The sequence below is a fragment of the Ahaetulla prasina genome, chromosome 17 (genome assembly GCF_028640845.1).
Source record: "Ahaetulla prasina isolate Xishuangbanna chromosome 17, ASM2864084v1, whole genome shotgun sequence".
Lineage (NCBI taxonomy): Eukaryota > Metazoa > Chordata > Lepidosauria > Squamata > Colubridae > Ahaetulla > Ahaetulla prasina.
Genome location: NC_080555.1, coordinates 4,892,120 through 4,914,970, shown reverse-complemented (window position 1 = coordinate 4,914,970; position 22,851 = coordinate 4,892,120). Strand labels below are relative to the sequence as shown.

General features: G+C 51.0%; 1 protein-coding gene across 3 annotated transcripts; it reads right to left on the bottom strand.

The window, feature by feature from the left end:
• Positions 1–1,155: 1,155 nt before the first annotated feature.
• MTA2 (metastasis associated 1 family member 2) lies at positions 1,156–22,549 on the bottom strand. 3 transcript variants are annotated; one of them, XM_058159936.1, is made up of 18 exons: positions 22,390–22,549; positions 15,147–15,214; positions 14,892–14,985; positions 12,356–12,473; positions 10,855–10,918; positions 9,948–10,065; positions 9,748–9,850; positions 9,537–9,636; positions 8,757–8,945; positions 7,756–7,830; positions 7,408–7,466; positions 6,832–6,929; positions 6,504–6,643; positions 5,137–5,365; positions 4,959–5,048; positions 4,235–4,353; positions 3,191–3,361; positions 1,156–1,913 (listed from the first exon to the last, which is right to left on the bottom strand). In XM_058159936.1, the coding sequence occupies exons 1-18, from the start codon at positions 22,415–22,417 to the stop codon at positions 1,713–1,715; spliced, it is 2,064 nt and encodes a 687-aa protein (XP_058015919.1). In that variant the 5' UTR covers positions 22,418–22,549; the 3' UTR covers positions 1,156–1,712. The 3 variants fall into 3 exon arrangements, with proteins under 3 accessions (XP_058015919.1, XP_058015920.1, XP_058015921.1); XM_058159937.1 differs by having other exon boundaries at positions 3,191–3,339; positions 22,390–22,548; XM_058159938.1 differs by lacking the exon at positions 3,191–3,361.
• Between the last annotated feature and the right edge of the window lie 302 nt (positions 22,550–22,851).

Here is a 22,851-nt window from a genome sequence, read left to right as displayed (position 1 = left end):
CCATAAGCAAGAGAAACGAGTGAAGAAAACGGCATTTATTTATTTATTTTTTCGTTGTCGTTGCTATAAGAACCAGTTAGAGACCGACTTTAAAAAAATCTGACTTTTTTTTTTTTGCTCTTCAAAACCATGTACAAAAAAAAGGGAATTCGTCAAAGGCTGAGAAGGAGGGAAGAAAAAGAGAGGAAGCCGGGGGGGGGGGGGATTCATAAGATGGCCGCATTAACAAGGAATCGCGCCAAAGTTCCTTGTTCCCAAATTGGGGAGGGGAGTGGGGTGGGGTGGGGGGAAGAGAGGAGGTTTTAGGGGATCCGAGAAAGAGAAACGACAGAAGAAAAGGGAGGGGGGGAGAAAGCGATCCGGTGGAGAAGGAGGCCGTTTTGAAACTGTTCCTCCCAATCCCACGCCTCTCCTAGCGTCGCCCTCCCCACACCCGTCCCTAAACGAGGAGGAAGGCGAAAAACGAAGGCGCCCCTAAAAAAACAAAAATACAGACCCAGGCGCGACTTTGTGCATTCAAATCAGCGAGGAGCAAGAGGCAGGAAGGCTGGGGGGGGGGGAGGGGAGAGGATGGGGAGTACAAATGTAAAATGTGGAAATTAAAAATATATTTATATATAAAAAAGAGAGGGCGGGAGACCCCAGGACCCAACCCCGGGGGAAGAGGGCAGGCCCGGCCCGTAACCAGCAAAGGCTTGCTTGGCGACGGGGAGGGCCCTCCGGCGTGGGATTCGAGGGGCTGGGCGAGGTGGCTAGCGGATTCCTAGAGGGGCTGAGAGAGGAGCTCAGCACTCAGTCTTCCAGGACGATGGGTTCGCTGGTGCTGGCAGGATGGACTGGGGGGACGGGCAACAGGGGAGCCCCCAGAGGCCTGAGCGGCAGGACTGACTTCACCTTCACCGGCAGGTTGGGACGGCGAGCGGCCCGGCGCATCTCCAGGTGGCTCAGGGCCTTGCGCAGGGCTCTGGGGAACGAAAACAGCAGCAGGGGTTATTTTATTTTATTTTTTCGTTGCGGTTGCTATAAGAACCAGTTAGAGACCGACTTTAAAAAAATCTGATTTTTTTTTTTTTGCTCTTCAAAACCATGTACAAAAAAAAGGGAATTCGTCAAAGGCTGAGAAGGAGGGAAGAAAAAGAGAGGAAGCCGGGGGATTCATAAGATGGCCGCATTAACAAGGAATCGCGCCAAAGTTCCTTGTTCCCAAATTGGGGAGGGGAGTGGGGTGGGGTGGGGGGAAGAGAGGAGGTTTTAGGGGATCCGAGAAAGAGAAACGACAGAAGAAAAGGGAGGGGGGGAGAAAGCGATCCGGTGGAGAAGGAGGCCGTTTTGAAACTGTTCCTCCCAATCCCACGCCTCTCCTAGCGTCGCCCTCCCCACACCCGTCCCTAAACGAGGAGGAAGGCGAAAAACGAAGGCGCCCCTAAAAAAACAAAAATACAGACCCAGGCGCGACTTTGTGCATTCAAATCAGCGAGGAGCAAGAGGCAGGAAGGCTGGGGGGGGGGGAGGGGAGAGGATGGGGAGTACAAATGTAAAATGTGGAAATTAAAAATATATTTATATATAAAAAAGAGAGGGCGGGAGACCCCAGGACCCAACCCCGGGGGAAGAGGGCAGGCCCGGCCCGTAACCAGCAAAGGCTTGCTTGGCGACGGGGAGGGCCCTCCGGCGTGGGATTCGAGGGGCTGGGCGAGGTGGCTAGCGGATTCCTAGAGGGGCTGAGAGAGGAGCTCAGCACTCAGTCTTCCAGGACGATGGGTTCGCTGGTGCTGGCAGGATGGACTGGGGGGACGGGCAACAGGGGAGCCCCCAGAGGCCTGAGCGGCAGGACTGACTTCACCTTCACCGGCAGGTTGGGACGGCGAGCGGCCCGGCGCATCTCCAGGTGGCTCAGGGCCTTGCGCAGGGCTCTGGGGAACGAAAACAGCAGCAGGGGTTATTTTATTTTATTTTTTTTAGGGTGCCCAGCCTGGCAGGGCGGAGTAGACAAAAAGAACCATTGGCTCACCCCCCCCACTCCCCAAATTCTCAGGGGGGTCTCCCTAGTCACCAGTCGTCTAGCAGCTCCCTGGCTTCTGAAGCATTTTAATATTTCCAACCAGCAAATCTCTAGGTCAGTGTGTCTTGAGTGTGGCCCCTTTAAGAGGGTTGGACTCCAACTCCCAGAATCCCCCAGCCAGCATGCTTTTAGCTGGGTGGACTCCAACTCCCAGAATTCCCTAGCCAGCATGCCTTAAGAGGGGTGGACTCCAACTCCCAGAATTCCCTAGCCAGCATGCCTTAAGAGGGGTGGATTCCAACTCCCAGATTCCCCAGCCAGCATGCTTTTAGCCAGGTGAATTTCAACTCCCAGAATTCCCTAGAATGCTGACTGCAGAGCTCCTGGAATTCCCAGCTGGGCAATTCTGGGAGTTGAAGTCCACCCCTCTTTAAAATTCCCAAAGTTGAGAAACACCGAAAATAAAGGCGGGTGGATTTCAACTCCCAGAATTCCCCTGCCCAAGCACGGTTGAAGACCTGTGGAATTCTGGGAGTTGAAGTCCAGGCCTCTCTTAAAGGGGCCAAGCCTAAGAAAGACTGACCTAGGTTGCAAACAGGAGCCTGGCCGTTCTAGAACAATAGGTGAGAATCCAGGTGTTTCCACCGTTCTGACACAGGGGATTGTCACACGCTCTGGGTCGAAGCCAGGAGGACTGGACACCCGATCACTCTCCCAAGGCCAGAGAGCCGGGGGGGGGGGTCGACGAAGTGGCCCACCCCACCATCACCTTCCCGCCAGCCTTGCAAGGTAGTACAACACTCAGAAATATGAGCTTTTCTTGTAAGGCTCCATTAATTTCGCAAATCTGAAAGTCCATCTCCCCCCCCCCTCTACAGACTAAGAAACTAGGGAGGGTCCCTCCTGAGTTGTTTTCCACGCACCCCTTTTCCCTTCTATGGACTCAGCTGCCTCTGATCTGACCTAGTGGCCTAGTCTGTGTCTCTTCCTCTTGTCCTATCACAGGAGCAGAATTTGGCAAGCTTTGAAAGTCGATCTGTTTCCACCCCCCACCTTTACAACCCAGGAAACTAGGGAGGGTCCCTCTCGAGGATGTTTTCCGTACACTCCTCTTCCTTTGGGAGGGGCTCAGCCGCCTCTTCTCTCTCTTCCTGCCCCATCGCCCCCATTAAGCCCCTGCCTTCGTACCTGGTGTCCTTGGTCGCCACAAAAACGACAGGATTGGGGGCGTCGGCCGGGTTCAGCTTCTGACGTTTCAGGGCAGGCTGACTGCTTGACCTCATGCCGGACGTTAGGGGCCGTCCGTTGGCCGAGAAGGGGAGCCCGCCCCCTGCCACCTGCGCCCGGTCGCACACAGAGCTATCAGCGAGAGGAACACCCCCCCCCCAAAGCAGTGTCTACCTCTTGCTTGCCCCTCCGCCCGCCTAGCCACCTCCACCTCCACCTCCCGCTCCAGATCCGCCTCCTTCTGCATTGCCAGACAAGGGGGGTGAACGATGGTTGGGAGCAGACAAGATTCGGTTGAATATAAGACAGGTGGCTGTATTCGTGTTTTAAATGAATACAGTAAAGGTTCCCCTCGCACATACGTGCAAGTCGTTCCCGACTCTAGGGGGCGGTGCCCATCTCCGTTTCAAAGCCGAAGAGCCAGCACTGTCCGAAGACGTCGCCGTGGTCATGTGGCCGGCATGACTCAACGCCAAAGGCGCACGGAACGCTCTTCCCTTTCCACCAAAAGTGGTCCCTATTTTTCTACTTGCATTTTTTACATGCTTTCGAACTGCTAGGTTGGCAGAAGCTGAGACAAGTCATGGGAGCTCACGGGAGCTGAGACAAGTCACGGGAGCCTGTTAGGCGGCACTAGGGACTTGGACCGCTGACCTGCCGACCTTTCTGTCGACAAGCTTAGCGTCTTAGCCACCGCGCCCCTCTGAATAAACGAATAAAAGTGGATTATTCCCACTTTTGCAGGGAGAAAGCTGCACAGAACGAGCAATAATGGGAAAATAAAGGAAAAAACCCCGCGTAGATGGACTCCCAAACTGCATCAACTACGACAAGGACGCGGAGGGTTCTTACTGGGGGCCACTTCTCCCCTTGCTGGCTTTCCAAATCTCGGGATTGTTTTTCCCCCCCTCACCAAACAAGGTCCCCTCCCCGCCCCTCCTCTCCTCCCACACATCTCCCCCCACCCTACTCCAAGGCCTGTCGTCTCGCAGCTCAGCTACTCACGTTCTCGAAAGTCCGTTTGCTGACGATGCCGGCCAACCCTCGGTTTGGGGTCAGCTGATTCCTGTTGATGGGCGTCTTGCTGCCGCGAGGAGTTCGGGGTTTGAGGGGCGCCTGGGCAGCTGCGGAAAAGACCAATTTGCTGTTGAAGAAGCCTTCCTATCCTTTCCTTCCTTCCTTCCTTCCTTCCTTCCTTCCTCCTCTTGTGCTTTGCTCTTTCTTTTTTTGTTCGTTCCTTCCTCTCCTCCCTCATCTTTCTCCCTCCCTCCCTCCCATCCATCCATCCATCCAACTTCCTCCCTCCTTTCCCACTATACTTGGCCCCTTCTCCTCTTCCTTTCCCTGACCTCTTTCCTTCCTTTTTCTTTCTCTCGTGCTCTTTCTTGTCTCTTTGTCTTTTTGTTCCTTCCTTCCTTCCTCTCCTCCCTCCCTTCATCTTTCTCCCTCCCTCCCATCCATCCATCTTCCTCCCTTCTTTCCAACTGTACTTGGCCCCTTCTCCTTCTTCTTTCCCCAACCTCCTTCCTCCTTCTTGCTCTTTCTTGTCTTTGTCTTTTTGTTCCTTCCTTCCTCTCCTCCCTCCCTCTTTCTTCCCACTCTCTCTCTCCCATCCCTCCTCTGCCCTCTTTCCCGATTGTATCTGACCTCCTTCCTCCCAAAGAAACGGAGTATGTGGGGGAGGGGTCCAAGAAGACAGCCCATTCCCACCTGCGCAGAGGCCCCTTACCCAGCTCCTTGATAATGGTAGCCAGAGGAAGACGGACCAGAGGGTGGATCTTCAGGGGCGTCTTGGCCGCCTTGGGAAGCCGGATCGAGCCTGGAGGGGAAGGAAGCCACACCTTATTTAAGAGCCCCCCCCCACTGCTTCTCCCTGCCCCTCCCTCCCTCTCTCTCCCCCCACCTACACTCAGCCTTGATGGCGTTGGAGTTGATGGGCGCATAAGGACGCCGGGCAGCCCTCCGCGGCTGCAAGATATCCCGGCACATGCGCCGTGCGATGCGGGTCAGTTTGGTGGTCTGAAGAAGGAAAGTCTGTCGGTTTTTCGCCAGCAACTTGGCCCGGTTGGCGCTGGTGGTGTACGGCGAGAGGCTCTGGGCTTCCGGCCGAGACGTGTGGCCCCGAGAGTGGGGCTCCTGAGAAGGAAGGAAGGAAGGGCATGAAGGCGCTCAGAGGAAAAGTTGGGTTTATTGGCAAAGGCACCACGCTAGAAACTGGGAGCCTGGGAGTTCTAGCCCTGCCTGGCGGTTCAGAAGCCAAAAAAAAAACGAAAAACCTGTCTTCCAAAATTTCGTTGAGGGGTGTTTCTTGGAACCCTAATACTGCCTTAAATATGAAAACCAATTGGGTGAGTCTGGGCCAATCACCAGGCGCCTGTGAGTTCTAGTTTCACATTAGGGATGAAAGCCAATTGGGTGACTCTGGGCCAATCACCAGGCACCTGTGAGTTCTAGTCCCAGGTTAGGGATGAAAGCCAATTGGGTGGCTCTGGGCCAATCACCAGGTACCTGTGAGTTCTAGTCCCAGGTTAGAGATGAAAGCCAATTGGGTGAACCTTGGCCAATCACCAGAAGCCTGTGAGTTCTAGTCCCACATTAGGCATGAAAGCCAGCTGCCTCCCTCTCTCTCAACCCAACCCACCTCAAAGTCTTTTGTTATAGGTCGGGGTCTCAAACTCAAGGCCGATGGGCCGCATCCGGCCCACAGAGTGCTTAGATCCAGCCCGCAGGGTTGCTCAGGAAACAGAGAAGGACTGCCCCGCAGTGCCTCTGCTACCGAAAACACAGCTCACGAGGACCGCACACAGCACCCGCAGGCTCCGTTTTCACTGGCAGAGGGTTGCAGGACACCGTCGCAGCCGAAAATGGAGCTCGGGAGCCTGTTTTCACTGGCAGAGCGCTTGGGACACCGCAGACGCCCCTCCCCCGACACGAGTGACATCATGCTATTGTGTTTGAAATTGTGTTTGACCTCCGGGGGAGGGTGTGTGTGGCGGAGGGGGGAGGGGCATGGCCCTCAATGAAATCGAGACTGACAGCCCTGTTATAGGTGATAGAGGAGGAAGACGGTGCGTTGGATATTCACCGCCTTGAGTTACAAATCAGAATAACGGTGGGGAACATTACGCACACAGGCGCCTTCCCTATTCAGCCGAGTAATCATTCCTGTTTGCATCCCCGATTCGCCACCAGCATCCAACAGAGCCAGTTCCCCGTCTCTAAGACAAAGCCACTAGGCTGCGTGTGTGTGTGTGTGTGTGTGTGTGTCACTTACTGTGATGCTACGGGCAGCTCCTTCGAGCTGCGTTGGCGTCTTCAGGCCCCCGTATTTCTTCCAGTAGATCCAGCAAGAGGCGCAGAGACGGCACTGCATATTCGGGGGTCCCCAGGCGTACCACTGGGCTGACTGGGTGGCTGTGGGGCGAGAGAGGGGGCCTGATGAGAGGGGCCTCATCGACAACCTCACCCACCCACACACCCGCCACCCACCCTGCAAGGGTTCAGCCCTCTCCCATGGTTTTCCCAGCCACCCGGATTCGGGCTCCGCGTCCGGCAGAAGGAAGAGGCAGCGGCCCCGATTTCTCGGGGGAGAGGAGACTTACTGTGGCAACTTTCACAGGTGAGACCTTTCTGGAAGCCGGCGCCGTTCATTCCTGGCTTGGAGCCCACGGAGATGATTTGGTTCGGATTCGGCTTTGTACTGGGGAAGGGGAGGTAGAAAGAAAAACGGCCTCAGAAGAAGGGCACGGGTGGGGGGGGAGGGGCGGAAGAACTCTGCTAGGTTTTTATTTTCCCAGGCCCGAAGCCTGGAGGGGAAGGTTGGGGGATGTGGGGGGGCGGGGGGCCTTGGTGGTTCTTCTTGCAGACGTTTCATGACCCAACTACAGAACATCGTCAGTGCTAGAAGCAGTTGGGGTTCTCGGAGAGGAAGAGGAGGAGGAGGACTTTGGTGCTCTCGGAGCTGGGTGGGTTTTCCTGGCAGACGTTTCATGACCCAACTAAGTGACATCATCAGCGCTAGAAGGGAGTGGGGATTGTGGAGAGGAGGAGGATGGAGGAGTGGGGGGGGGGTGGAAGGAGGAAAAATGAGGGTGGATTCTCTGCCCCAATGCAGTCTTGCTGGGGAGAAATCTCACCCACCCCACCCCACCCCAAACCCCGAGATGGGGAATACTCACTAGGTTGGGATGTACACTTGCTTTAATTTGCTGTCAGCTTCCGCTGCTTTCAACCGTTTCTGCACCGCAAAGGAAACGGCAAGAGGGTCAGTGACAAGAGTTGGAAGGGACCTTGGAGGTCATCTAGTCCAACCCCCCTGCTCAGGCAGGAGACCTGTACTGGGATTCGAACTGCCGACCTATCTGAGCAACACGCTCAGCTTCTTAGCCACTGAGCTACCTAGCCAGGCGAACAACCTCCCTAAAAGGGGTCTTTGGAAAATGCACCCCCTCCCCCACCCCCATCCAGGAAGGAATCCCCCACCTCCCACAAAAGAAGCAGCGGGAAGAAACCCCGCCCCCCCCCACCTGCTGGATGTATCGGTCTGTGGTCTTCCACATGTAGTAGAACTGCACGATGCTGGCCAGGGACTTCCAAGGGAGCTGCAAAAGAGGGGAGGGTTTTTTTTATGAGGATAAGGGGGCTGGGATTCCGTCCTAGAAATCCTGGCTCTTAAATTTAATCCAGCCACAAATCAAAAGAGTCCATACGGGCCAGTTCTCCAGTTATGACCATCCTGGAGCATGCCCGGAACGGTCGTAAAGTGAGTTTTTTATTATTTTACTATTTACTAGTCATTAAGGTAAAGCAATATTGCTAGAGATGGTTTCGCCCTAAACTGGAAGGACAGTTAGTCCTTGACTTACAGCCATTTGTCTAGTGACCCATTAAACGTGACACATTTAAGACCGTTGCAACGGTCACGTGATCAAAATTCCGATGCCGGCCCAAGGACTCATATTTATGACAGTTGCAGTGGCCACAATTCCTTTTTTGCGACCTTCTGACAAGGAACCTCAAGGGTGGGGTGGGGGGGGGGGGCGCCGGATTCGCTTAACAACCATGCGGGCTAACTGAACAGCTGCGATTCTCTTAACCACCGTGGCAAAGAAAGGTCGCAAAACGGGGCAAAATGCAACGAACAACTGTCTCGCTCTGCGACAGAAATTCCCGGGCTCGTAAGTCGAGGACTAGCTACGTACAAAAGAACCATATAGCCATAATAATAATAATAATAATAATAATAATAATAATAATAATAATAATAATAATAATAATAATAATAATAATAATAATAATAATAATAATAATAATAATATTTTAATCTGTATACCGCCCTTCTCCCGAAGGACTCAGGGCGGTGCACAGCCAGAATAAAATACAAAGAACAACACATACAATACTAAGAACAACCCTTAAAAAACATATTCAATTGGCCACATTTAAAATGCAACATCCCCTATAAATTTACAAAAATTTAAAACCCATAAAATCAATTTAAAATTTTAAAAATTCAAGCCAGTCTCACAAAGTCCTGCCGAATGTCGTTGAAGTCCTTGCCGTATTTCTCCAGGGCCTCCTCGAACAGCATGGCTTCTGAAGCCGACCATTCCTCCATCTCGTCCCGGCACAGCACGGGCCCGCCCTGGGGCACCAAAGTCGACATGGCTTTGGCTAAGTCGTAGCCGTTACGCTGCAGGGTATCCATGGCGTGAAACTGGTGAGAGAGAAAAAGGGGCAAGGGGAGGGAGGGAAGCAGTGACCGGCTGCCTCTCGTGGGCAGAGAAATCACAGAGTGCGGCCTGTGGCTCAAAGATCCCTCCGCCTTTTTATTCAAGATTTTAGCAGTGGCAAAAGAGAACAAGCTGAAATCAAAGAGAAGGAAGATAGGGATAAAAAGGAAAGGAAAGGAAAGGAAAGGAAAAAGGAAAAAGGAAAAAAAAGGAAAAAGGAAAGAGGAACGGAGGGAGGAAGGACTAAGTGGGGGAGAAGGGAGACACTAAGAGAGACAGAAAAATGGGAAGGGAAGAGAACAGAAGGAGAGGAAAAGGAAAAAAGAGAGTAAGAGCGACCGAAAGACACATAGAGAGAGAAATAAGAGAGGGGGAGAGGGAAAGGGGGTGAAAGAGAGAGAGACTGAACGACACAATAGAGAAAGAGAAAAAGAAGGAAGGAAGAAAAGAAGAAAAGCAAGGAAGGGAAAGGGAGAGGGAAGGGGAAAGAGGGAGAGGAAGGAAGGAAGGAAGGAAGGAAGGAAGGAAGGAAGGAAGGAAGGAAGGAAGGAAGGAAGGAAACTGCCCATCCTCACCAGCGTGATATCCCGAGAAGCCGCCGCCGCGCTCATGTGAAGGCTGGGCTGACGGATGGAGCTGCTGCAGTCGAGGGCTCGTGCGAAGGTGCCCACCGCCCTGAGGCCAGAGAGGAAGAGGAAGAGGAAAAGGGTTTAACCGCCCCCTGCTTCTCCACCAGGCACTGAGCCGCCCCGCCTGCCCGCCTGCCCCTCTGCCCTTGGATCTCACCGAGCCACCACGAGGAACTGGTCGATCTGCCGGTCGGTCAGAGGATTGTCCGGATCCCACACCTTCATCTCCATCTTCTGCTGGTTGCGGTTGTCGGACTCCCCTGGGGACGGAGGGAGGGGGAGGGGGAAGGGTCAGCCCTTGTGGTCGGCACCTGCTCCCCTCGCCCCAGACTGGAACCCAGAGCCACCCTCGCTCACCTTCCGCCAGTCGCTCGGGGATCTCCGCCTGGTACTTGCAGCCCACCCGGATCTCCCCCTGGTCAGCTAAGAGGGTCTTTTGCACGGGGTCGAAAACCAGCGAGTAGAAAAAACAGTCCTGGGAAAAGGAAGACAGAAGCCTTTGAGGCCGTTGGCGGAGAATCCATCTGGAGAGAAGGCCTGGCCTCCTCTTCTCTCCTTTTCTCTCCTTCCTTCCTTCCTCCTGGCCGACCTGCCTGCTTCTCTTCTTCTGCTTCCTTCCTTTCCTCCCTCCCTTTTTCCTCTACTTCCTTCCTCATCTCCCTTCCTTCCTTCCCTTATCTCCCTTCTCTTCCGCCCTCCCTTGCTCCCCACCCTTCTCCCTCCCTCCCTCTTTTCCTCCTTCCCCTCCTCCCTCCCGTACTTTTCCTCCCTCTTTTCCCCCTCCCTTCCCTCCTCTCTTCCTCCCTCCCTCCTTCCTCCCTTCTCTCCTTCCTTCCTCTTCTCCCTTCCCTCTCCTCTCTTCCTCCCTCCCTCCCTCCTTCCTTCCTTGTCCAAGGGACTCAAGAGCCTCTGTCATGGGAAGCCCAGGTCTCAGCATTCTCTGAGGAACCTCAACGGTTTCCATCTTCCCCGCCTTCTGGCCCTGCGAGGTAGTCCGGAGAAGTAGCATGAGCGGGAGAATCCAGCTCCGTCTTTATTGTCAGCTTCCATGGAGAGAACCTGGCACGCCTTGAAAGCCCCTCTCTCTCCTCCTTTCCTTTTACTCTCAGAGGAGGTCCCTTCCTGAAACGTTCCACAACCCCCTTTTAACAGTAACAGAGTTGGAAGGGACCTTGGAGGTCATCTAGTCGCACTTTTCCTTCCTTTGTCTCTCCTGTGCCTGCAGCTCCCGAGCCAATTCCCACGGACCACGGCACTCTCTTACCTCTTTATCCAAGTACTGGCTGAGGATATCCGTTTCGTTGAGGAGGGTAACGCTGCACTTCCCCCTGCAACCAAACAGAACAGGGGTCAGAGTCCTCAGACTTACGACAGTTCACTTAGTAACCGTTCGAAGTGACAACAGCACCGAGAAAAGGGATTTGGGACCCGTTTTTCACACTTGTGAAAAGACAGGACTACCTGCCTTCCTGCCCTCCCCTCTTGATTATTAACCTCACGGTTAACAGGTTTTATTATTTCAACGCGGATTTCAGCGCGGTAATATTGATACGCCACGATGATGATTACGCGCTCTGCAGTCGTGGCCAAAATTGTGGAAAACCTTTTGGGGAAAGTGTATTTTTGAGGTGGAGCCGATGAAACTTGTTAGTCAGAAGCGACCCAGCAATAAAACCCAGTGAATAGAAGCCATCCTTCAAACTTGGTTTCACATTAGAACAGCTGCAGAACTCAAAGACTTGGTTCACTCCGTGGGAAGACATTGTAAGGCCGTCATTCATGCGAACGGCTACCTAGGTAAGTATGAACTGACATAGTGATCATTTCTGCATATCTCGTTTTTCCTACGTGTTTCACTTTTCTTCTTTATACTGTAACTGCGATTCCAATAGCAAATCCTTCGTAAAAGTTATTGCATTACATTCTTGATTAAATTATCTTTCCATTGATATATAATTTTATGGTGGTGGTTGTTGTTAGTTGCGAAGTCGTGGCTGACCCATCGCGACCCCATGGACCACGTTCCTCCAGGCCTTCCTTTCCTCTACCATCCTCTGGAGTCCATTTAAGCTCACGCTGACTGCTTCAGTGACTCCATCCAGCCACCTCGTTCTCTGCCGTCCCCTTCTTCTTTTGCCCTCCATCGTTCCCAGCATTCGGCTCTTCTCCAAGGAGTCCTTCCTTCTCATTAGGTGGCCTGAGTTTCCTCTTCAGGATCTGGCCTTCTAAAGAGCAGTCAGGGTTGATCTCCTCTAGGACCGACCGGTTGGATGGCCTCGCAGTCCAAGGGACTCGCAGGAGTCTTCTCCAGCACCAGAGTTCAAAGGCCTCCATTCTTTGGGCACTCAGCCTTCCTTACGGTCCAACTTTCACAGCCATCCATTGCAACTGGGAAAACCGCAGCCTTGAGTAAACACACTTTTGTTGGCTGGGTGATGTCTGCTTTTTAGTACGCTGTCTAGAATTGCCATGGCTTTCCTCCTCAGGAGCAAGCGTCTTTTAATTTGTTGGCTGCAGTCCCCATCTGCGGTGATCTTGGAGCCCAGGAAAATAAAATCTGTCACTACCTCCATTTCTTCCCCCATCTATCTGCCAGGAATTGAGAGGGCCGGATGCCCTCTTTTTTTATTTTTTATATTTTATGGTACTACTCCCCCCCCTCCAAAAAGGTGGAATTTTTAGCTAGCTTTAGAAAATACACTGTTCCCAAAGGTTTCCCACAATTATGGCCATTACTGTAGTCTATTGTTTAGAGGTCTCCTCACCGTATGTGGGTGGCAGGCAGGGACTCGAACTGACGGGACAAGAAGAGCTCGCGATGTTTCAGCTGATGCCGCTGTTGCTCCGAAACGGAAGGCTGCTTTGATTCTTCTTCAAATTCTCCTGGAGTTCATTATTGTGTTTGTTTTTTTTTCAGGGAGACGAGAGCACAGATGGGGAGAGGAAGGGAGAAAAGAGAGAAGGGCTTCTAGAAATTCCATCTTAACTCAGAGAAAGGGACAATTTGGACCTTTCTCCAGGGACCAGCTGCCTCTGGAGGCGCGACCGATGAGACGGGGCATCGAGATATATTTACAGCCAAGCTTAAAAGAGATCTCCAAATCCATCTGGGTTTTGTTTTTTTTTCTATAGGGGCAAGAATGGGACGTTTTGTTTTGTTTTCCTCATTGTCCGAGAACCAGGAAGTTAGAAGATTGTGCATCATTTGGGATTCTTGGGAAGAGATTTAGCTCAGAAGTCATTGCCTGAAAAAGCCAGTATCACAAAACCCATCACTCTAGAGCAGCATTCCTCAATTTTGGCAGCTTTAAGAGGGATGGGCTTCGACTCCCAGTACCCCCAAACCAGTGTGCTTTAAGAGGGGTGGACTTCGATTCCCAGAATTCCCCAGCCAGCTTTGCGAGTTAAAGTCTACCCGTCTTAAAGCTGCCACAGTTGAGAAACATTCCTCTCAATCAAAAGGAAGGCAGGGATTACACACACACACACACACACACTCAAACACACAAGTAAGTGCTGACTCAGATGTCTGTTACTCGCTGTGTCCCAGGCTGTGTAATCCACTTTGAACAAAAGCCACTTAAGCTGAGAGAGAGAGAGAAAAGGGGAGAGAAAGAGAGAGGGGGAGGGAGAGAGAGAAAGAGAGGGAAGAGAGAGAAAGAGAGGGGGAAGGGAGGGAGAGAGGGAGAGAGAGGGAAAGAGAGAGAAGGGGGAGAGAGAGGAAGAGAGAGAGAGAGAGAAAGGGAAAAAGAGAGAGGGGGAGAGGGAAGAGAGAGAGCAAGAGAGGGAGGGAGGGAGAAAAAGAGAGGGAGAGAGAAAGTGGGAGAGAGAAAAAAATATCTCCCTTTTTTGCTCCTCCTAAAATCTACACCTTCTGCTGAGATGCCTTGACTCTTTGGCACAAAGCCTTCCGAACACAACTTTCATGAACACAACTTTCATCGCAGGCACACCCTCGGATTTCTCAGTTCAGGAGCCTTTGTCCCCCCCCTCCCCCCCCCAGGCCCCAGGGGTTTGTGTGTATGCATCGGGGTGTAAAGGAAACCAGGATTCCAGTCCTTCCTGCCCTTTCTGCTCTCCTGCAAATTTTGCACCCTGTTTTTTCCTCCTTCCCTCTCCAGAAAGGACACACACACACACACACACACACACACACACACACACTCCTGTGGTTTTTTAGAGCACCCTCCCCCCTCCCAGGATTGTTCTTCTTCCTACCTCCCTTCCCTCCCTTTCTATTTCTAGAACCTGGCAGTGTCCCAAGGAGGTGGGGAGGACAGGAAGTGGAAGGGTGTTCCCTCCCCTTCCCACCTACACACACCCCTGCCGGTGGGGAGGGGAAGGGTGGCCAGGCAATTCTCTGCAGGGATAGGCAGACCTTGGGGTGAAAGCAGCACCCTCCTCCCTCTTTGCCCAATCAGGCAAACCCAACTAAGGCCACAGCCCCTGCTGGAGAGGCTGGGAACCCCCAGAGAAATGCCTCCTCTTCTTCCTCCTCCTCCTTCGGTTAACCCTTAAAGCTGCTGGGGATTGAGCCAGGCCCCGCAGCCCCAGCTGTCAGCACCTGCCTTGGCCCAGCCTTTCTCCCCCTGCTAGGCGCTCCCTCCACCCTCACAGCCCTAGAGGCGTTGGGCACCCAGCTCCGTGCCAAGCTGGTACATGTCAAAGAAGAAAAAAAACACCAACCCCAGACAGTCCCTTCTCTGCCCTTCGGTATTCCACCTGTGAGCACACACAGACACATGTATATGTCAAGAGTGTTCCACAGGCATCCCGGCTGGCTCTTTGAGTCTGGCTGGGCCCAGCAGAGGATGGGGGGGGGTGTTTAATCGCCCGTTTCACACACACACACACACACACACACACACACACACACACACACACTTTCCTGGGTGAATTGTTGCAAGAGAGAAAGGGGGGGAAAATCTGTGGCCCCACACTCCACAAGTGAAGCTCTTCAACCCATCTCAACCCATGCTTTGTGACCCAAAGTCTTCCCTACAGGGAGGGAGGGAGGGAAGAAGGAAGGAGAGGGAGGGATGGAGGGAGGGAGGGAGAAATCGGAAGGAAAGAAGGAAAGAGGGAAGGAGAGAGGGAGGGAAAGAGAAAGCGGGAGGAAAGAAGGAAAGAGAGGGAGGTAGGGAAAGAGAAATAGAAAGGGAAGAAGGGAGGAAAGAAGGAAGGAAAAAGGAAAGAGAGGAGGGAGGAAGGGAGGGAGGAAAGAAGGAAGGGAGGAAAGGAAAGAGGGAGGGAGGAAGAGTCGTTCCAGCCCACCAGGAGCCCCCCCCCCAGGCCACTCACGAGCGTTGCTGTCAGCCAGGCTGTTGAGGCTGCTGGAGATGTCCCTCCGTCGAAAGAGGCAGACCACTTTCGCCTCCACGTTGCCATTGGCCGTCTGGAGGGGGAGAAACGCTGCTGGCCGATCAAATGCTCCAGCCTGGAGACCCTCCCCACCCCATCCCCGTTACCCATTCCCAACACGGATGCAACGGAGCCGCATCTCCATGCAAAAAGCAACGCCCACCCGCCCACCCAAATCCGCGCGCAACCCCGTACCTTGTTGAGCTCCTCAATGCGACGGACGAGGTAGGGATTGCTGGAGGAATTCTCAAAATAGACATAATCTGGAAAGAGGAGAAAGCAGGAGGAGGAAAGTGAGGAGGAGGAGGAGAAATATAACAACCCAGTGACGTTCCTCGGGAATAAACAATGTTTTATGGAGAAGAGCAAGAAAGAGGATTAGGGGACTAAAGGTTAAAACATATGAAGAACGGTTGCTAGAATTGGGTATGTCTAGTTTAATTAAAAGGAGGACTAAGGATGATCCAATATTTGAGGGGCTGCCCCAAAGAAAAGGGGGACAACCTGTTCTCCAAAGCACCAGAAGGCAGGGCAAGAAGCGACGAATAGAAACTAATCATGGAGAGAAGCAACCTAGGAGGAGAAATTCCCTGATAATTAGAACCATAGACCAGTGGAACGGCTTGCCACTGGAAGCTGCAGGTGCTCCATCCCTGGAGGTTTTAATGAAGAAACTGGACAGCCATTTGTCTGAAATGGGTCTCCTGCATGAGCAGGGGGTTGGGCTAGAAGACCTCCAAGGTCCCTTCCAACTCTGTTATTCGGGGCGGTAATTCAGGCAGCCGGACCTATTTTTAGCTAGTGGGTGGATTCTGATTTTGATTTTGGACTTCAACCTCCAAGCCTGCCTCCTCTATCCAGGTGTGTGGTGGGGGGAAGCAATTGAGTGTAAAATGGACACACTCCTTAGTTCAAGCGAACAAACAAACAAAAAAACAAAAAAACACACCCTGAATGGCTCAACAGCCACAGAAATTACTTCCTGGTTTCTTTAAACATGAAAATTGACTCCTAGCGTTCTGCTAAAGTTTGATTTTGCAACTTAATTATCAGGGGGGAAAAAACGGGTCGCTCTTGTTGAAGTCGTAAATCCAAGGGGCCCCTGGTGGCTCAGCAGACTAAGTCTGTCCGTTATTAATACAGCTGTTTGCAATTACTGCAGGTTCAAGTCCCACCAGGCCCAAGGTTGACTCAGCCTTCCATCCTTTATAAGGTAGGCAAAATGAGGACCCAGATTGTTGGGGGCAATAAAAGTTGACTTTGTACATAATATACAAATGGATGAAGACTATTGCTTAACACAGTGTAAGCCGCCCTGAGTCTTCGGAGAAGGGCGGGATATAAATTCAAATTTTAAAAAAAAGTGTTTCTGCTTGACTCCAAAACATCCCTAAACTCGGTCTAGAGCCAAATATTTGGGCAAAAATTATCGACTTTCACATGGTGAGAATCCTTAAGGTGTTTTCAGCATTCAGTCAAACCTGGTTTATTCAATGAAGCACAGCTAGGAGCAAGTAAGCATGCTATTTTTTTAAAACACACACAGCGAAACAGAAAACTCTGAATTTCCTTAAGTCCCTAAGCGAATCCACAGCAAAACTGAGACTGAAACAGGGGATTTCCCAAGGGGGGGAAAATTTACTTTTATAATCCACAGCAGCGTTTCTGAAGATTAAAGTTCTCCACTTGAAGATGTGTGGACTTCAACTCCCAGAATTCCCTTTTCCGGCTGGGGACTTCTGGGAGCTGAAATCAACATATCGTAAAGTTGCTGAAATTGAGAAATTGTGATCTACACTAATTTTAGAGCAGAGGTTCTACATTATACAGATAGTCTTCGGCTTATGACCGCAATTGAGACCAAAATTTCGGTGGTTGAGGGAGACATTCGTTAAGCGAATTCTACCCCATTTTACGACATTTTTTGCCACGGTTGTTAAGTGCATCACTGGAGCTGATAAATTAAGTCACACGGTTGTTAATCCGGCTTCTCTTTTATCAGAAGGTCGCAAAAGGGGATCACAATGCCCCAGGACACTGCGACCGTTATAACTACGAACCAGTTGCCAAGTGTCTGAATTTGGACCACGTGGATGCTGCCACGGTCGTAACTGTGAAAAACGGCCGTGAGTCCCTTTTTTCAGTGCTAACTTTGAACGGTCACTAAATAAACTGTTGTAACTTCGAGGACTACCTGTAATCCACAATAGAGTTCCTCAATATTGAAGTTTGCCACTTTTGAGAGGTGTGGACTTCAATTCCCAGAATTCCCTTTCCTGGTTTGTTTGGTTTTTTTTTGGGGGGGGGGCTGCTGGGAGTTGAAGACCACAGATCTTAAAAGTTGCCGAAGTTCTGATCCACACTTGTTTTAGAACGGAGCTTCTACGTGAAACTGTGATTTGGCAAAGACCGGTTGACAAGACCATAATTAAGTCCCAACTGACCATATCCTTGCCTTGCCTCTCCAGGTAGTTAATAATTCTATTTTCAAATTTCACTTCCGCCTTCGAGTTTCCTGCCATTTGAAGGGCGGAAGGAGGTAAAATCTTCTCAACCCGCGCCTCCCCCCGGGGGGGGAATCGGTCCGAAAAGCCCCTCCTTAAATAAACCTAAACCTAAACCTTCTGCCCCCCCACCCTCTCGAAGCCTGAACAATTCAGCAGGAGACAAAATAAGAACCAACATCTCTCGGACCTATCCCAGGTCTTTGAGAAGGGTTCTGTTTTTCAGTGGATAAAAATGCCAAACCAGTTTTTAAAAATGTCTGGCTGACTGTAAGGCACAAACATATTCATAGTAATAATTCTGTTTTCTCGCAAACGTCTTTTCCATGGGGAGTCTTTTTGGGGGTCTCCAGCAAGTCCTCTAGAGCACAATCAAGGACAAGTTCTCTCTCACGCTCACACACACTCAGCTCCCTCCCCCAATGAAAGCCAGTTTGGGCTGGTTGTTAAGGCACCAGGCTACAAAATGGAAGGCCCTGTGTTTTAGTCCTACCTTAGCTATTAGTTCAGTGACTCTGGGCCAATCACCAGGAGCCTGTGAGTTCTAGTCCCACCTTAGTCACGAAGGCCAATCAGGAGACTCTGGGCCAATCACCAGGAGCCTGTGAGTTCTAGTCCCACCTTAGGCACGAAAGCTGGCTGGGTGACTTTGAACCAGTCCCTCTTTCTTAATCCAACTCACCTCACTGGGTTGTTATTGTGGGAGAAACAGAAAACAGACAGGATATATTCGCTGCCTTGAGTTATTTTTGTAAAATAATAAAGATACAAAAATAGACAATTCAGAATGTCCTGCCCATTCTTAAAAAGGCCGCTTCTCTTTGAAACTCTGTAGCGTGGTTAAGAACGCCAGCACTGGGACGGGAATTCTAACTAGGGGTGCTCTCTCTTCCCTATTCACACAATATCTGGACTGACGAGGATTCATGGGTGTTGTAGTCCAAGCCTTCTGAAAAAATCCACATTAGAGAAAGGGAGTTGTAACAACAACAAATCTGAAATCATCCAATGAAAACAGAGTGGGACCAGAATGGAGTCTCAATGCTCTGGTTCATTTTTTATTTATTTATTTTTTTGCTCTTTGGCACAAGCAATAGATAGCACCCTAATATTGCCCAGTTTTAAATTGAAAGCGGCAACTTTGCAAAAACATTGTGTATAAGAAACAGGGCAGAAACAAAATTCGATCCTTACTTGGCGAGCATTAAACGCAATGAATCCAACCTCCAATTTAGACGAACGCTTAAGAAATGCGAAATATAAATCACATTCCAGATGCTTATTTTACCTTTTCCTCATTCAGTCCCATTAAATACAAACAATCCGACAACCTTTGGGATATCTCCAAAGTCAAAATGAAGGTTGTGCCCCCTTAAGTCTAAGATTAGACTGCAAGCTGTTCCATCTATATATTCTTGCATTATCTTAGTAATATTTATAGCCATCGGATAAGGCAGGACAAAGTAACCTGGCTGTCGTTTTTAAATTCCACACCTACGATGGCTGACCACTGGACCTCGGGATCTTAAAGACAAACCACCATATCTTGGCTAGGCAAAAGAAATGACACTTTGGGGGCCATTTATAGCTAATCTATTCAAAGGAACTCAAGTTGCCATATCTGAGTGAGACCAATGCCCCTTGCTCGACGTATCACCAAATGCTAAGTTTTTCTCTTTTTTGCTCATCTGGATCCGTTTCCATTGTATCAAAATATATATATTTATATATTTTATATATATATAATATATATAAAAATATTTATATATATATTTATTAGGGCTTCCTAAAATACTGAAACCAACATTGGACCGGTTCTGATGCATAAAAGAGCAAAGAAAAACTGATGTTGGATCCAGAGAGGCTACAGAGAATTTAATCAAGAGATACTGGAATGGATTACAGACTAACAGAGTTAATAGAATAGAATAGAATAGAATAGAATAGAATAGAATAGAATAGAATAGAATAGAATAGAAGTTGGAAGGGACCCTGGAGGTCTTCTAGTCCAACCCCCTGCTTAGGCAGGAAACCCTACACCACTTCAGACATCTTCAGATATCTTCAGTTATCTTCACATCAGATCTTCACATCTTCAGACATCTTCATTTATCCAACATCTTCTTTAAAAACTTCCAGTGTTGGAGCATTTAGCATTCATGGAGTTGGAAAGGACCTTGTAGGTCATCTAGTCCAACCCCTCCCCACCTCCTGCCCAAGAAGGAAACCCTACACCAGGGGTGTCCAAACTTGGTCCCTTTAAGACTTGTGGACTTCAACTCCCAGAGTCCCTCAGCCAGCAAAGCTGGCTGAGGAACTCTGGGAGTTGAAGTCCACAAGTCTTAAAGGGACCAAGTTTGGACACCCCTGCCCTACACCATTTCTGACAAATGGCAGTCCAATCTCTTCTTGTTGATGATCTTCGGATTTTGGAGATTTTCCTAGCTAAAAAAAGACCAGCTTTTCTGAACCGAAAAGACTTTTTTTGAGGGTTTCGTCGTCAGGAGGTCTCAGAAGGGGATCATGTGATACACATACACACCCCGGAAAGGCTGCGACCATCATAAATGCGAGTCAAATATCAAGCGGGCAAATCTAAAGCACGTGACCATGCGGTGCTGCAATGGTCACGAGTCTGAAAAACGGTGATAAGTCACATTTTTTTCCAGTGCCGTTGTAACTTTGAACGGTCACTAAGTGAACTGGAGGACTACCTGTACTGCTCCTGCACACGGAGGTTCTATTGCTCTCCTGGGCGTTCTTTAGCATCCTGCTTCTGGTCTTGCATCGAGATCAACACTCTCTACCTGCTAACTTTGTAGCTACGCCATGTTAGGATTCTGAACCTGCCTTTTTATACGGATTTTTCATTTTTCATCCGTCTCACATCCCCCTCTCAGATTTGATGGGACCCTAATTCCCGCAATCTGTCATGAAAGACAGGGATAACTCCCGCCTTATTCATGAAAGCCATCTGAGAGATTTTGAATTAATCACCAGGTGACAGTGAGTTCTAGTCCTGCCTTAGGCATGAAAGCTGGCTGGGTAATTTTGATCCAATCGCAAGGAGACGGTGAGTTCTAGTCCTGCCTTAGGCATGAAAGCTGGCTGAGTGACTTTGGGCCAATCACCAGAAGATGGTGAGTTCTAGTCCTGCCTTAGGCATGAAAGCCGGCTGGGTAATTTTGATCCAATCGCAAGGAGACGGTGAGTTCTAGTCCTGCCTTAGGCATGAAAACTTTGAACGAATAACCAGGTGATGGGAGTTCTAATGCCTTTTTAGGCACGAAAGCCTGCTGGGTGACTTTGGGCCAGTCCCTCTTTCTCTCGCTCTCTGCCCAAACTCAACTCACAGGGTTATTGTAAGGAAAAGAGGAACAGGAAGGTATGTTGGATATATTTGCCACCTTATTTCTGAAAATAATAAAGGCAGTTTAAAAATAAAACAAAGCTTGCTGTTAGGTCTGCCCAGGCCATTCTTTAACCAAATGGGGAAAAAAACCTCATTATAACGCCCCCACCCATTTATTTTTAGCTTCTCTGCCAATCCCATCAAGATGCTTTCACCCCTGTCTTTATCTCCATTCGTAACCAAACTATTTAATTTTTAATTTAATTTAAATGGCTCCATTTTCTCAATCAAGTTGCTTTTCATATGCACGTTACGCTCACTCTCGAGGATTTCTGCATGGCACATCTGGAGCCAGCCAGGGGTTTGGCTGGGGATGAGGGGTGTTCTTGCCCAGCACATCTGGAAAGTGCCAGGGGATGAAGAACTCAGCTGGGGATGATGGGAATTCTAGGCTACATCTGGAGAGTACCAGGGGGATGGAGAGCTAAGTGGCGGATGGTGGGGAGTACTTGACCAGATCATCTGGAAAGTGCCAGGATTGAGAACTCAGTAGAGGATGATGGGAGTTCTAGTCTAGCACATCTGGAGAGTGCCAGGGGGTGGAGCTGAGCTGGGGATGATGGGTTTCATTGCGCAACACATCTGGAAAGTGCCAGGAGATGAAGAACTCAGCTGGGGATGATGGGAGTTCTAGGCTGGAGTGCCATTTGGAGAGTGCCAGGGGATGGCGAGTTCAGGCTGGGAATGATGGGCATTGCATGCAACACATCTGGAGTGCCAGACAATGGAGAGTTCAGGCTGATGGGAGTTCTAGCCTATAACCTGGAGTGGATGGAGAGTTCAGGCTGAGGATGATGGGCACCGTAGCCCTCACATCTGGAGTGCCAAGAAATGGGAGAGTTCAGGCTGAGGATGATGGGAGTTCTAACCTATAACCTGTAGACCACCGGAGGATGGGTAGAATTCAGGCCGAGGATGATGGGCACTGTCGCCTACACACCTGGAGTGCCAGGAGAGGCTGAGGATGATGGGAATTTAAGACCAGGGCCTCTGGGGAATCCTGGCAGGGGATCATGGGCTTTTTTAACCCATCTCACTTGGGTTGAGAATCCCTCCTTGGAAGGCAGCAGCTCTGGACGGGGACGATGGGCTCTTCAATCCAAAAAGAGTGGATGATGGGACCAGAGATCAAGCAACATTGTTGGGGAGGGGGGACCAAATTGGAAGTACCTCTTAATACAGTTCACAAACACCCCCCAACAAAAAAGGGGGGAAGCACAAAACAGGGGGAACCATGACCCCCCCAAAAAAACCTGAGGACCCCCCAAATTTCAACACAGCCCTCCTCCTCCATGGGGGCTGTCCCCCTTTTCCTTTCCAATCCCCCACTTCCTGGCCGGGGCCTCCTCCCCAAAAGAGCCCCACCCCAAACCTGGACCACCCCACCGCCCCCTTCCCTGAGGCGACCCAACCCCTCCCTCCTTTGTGCTTTAAATAAACCCCTCAGGCGGCCCCGCCCCTCCCCCCCACCTCGCCGGGACAAATAAAAGAGCCCAAAAAAGAGCCGCCGCCGCTTCCTTACCGCCCACCCGGTACATGTTCGCCGCCATGGCGCTCGGCGTCCCTTTCCCAGCCGCCTCGGCCGCCTCAGCAACTCCGGGCCCGGCCGCTCTTCATCGCCTCCCGCCGCCTCAGTCGCTCCCCCTCACGCAGCAGCCTGGGCCGGCCCTTCGGCAATTTCCGGAAGCGCTCGGGTATTTCCGGTCGGGCTTCGTGTGAGAAGCGGCACGCCAAGCGGCAGGAAGCCTTCTCGGGTTTTTCCGGAAAAGGAGGGTTTCTCACCCGGAGGGCGGGGACGGCTCCCGAGCGGTGCCGGAAAGAGACGAAGATAACTCGTTGGTGTTTTCTCCCCCCCACCCCACCCCGGAGAGCTTCGGGCCACTTCGTACAAGGGCTTTTTCCCCCCCCCTCCTCTGCCGTATCGAACTTTGGATGGATGGGCGGGACTTCGGAGGAAGAGCGGGCTCCTTCGGGCCTTTCCGTC

Coding starts and splice junctions, on each gene's coding strand:
- MTA2 (XM_058159936.1), bottom strand. CDS start 22,417: ATGGCGGCGAACATGTACCGGGTGGGCG. Junction 8,946..9,536: donor CTTCTCGGGATATCACGCTG/GTGAGGATGGGC, acceptor CTCTCTCACCAG/TTTCACGCCATGGATACCCT. Junction 7,831..8,756: donor ACGACATTCGGCAGGACTTT/GTGAGACTGGCT, acceptor CCTCTTTTGCAG/CTCCCTTGGAAGTCCCTGGC.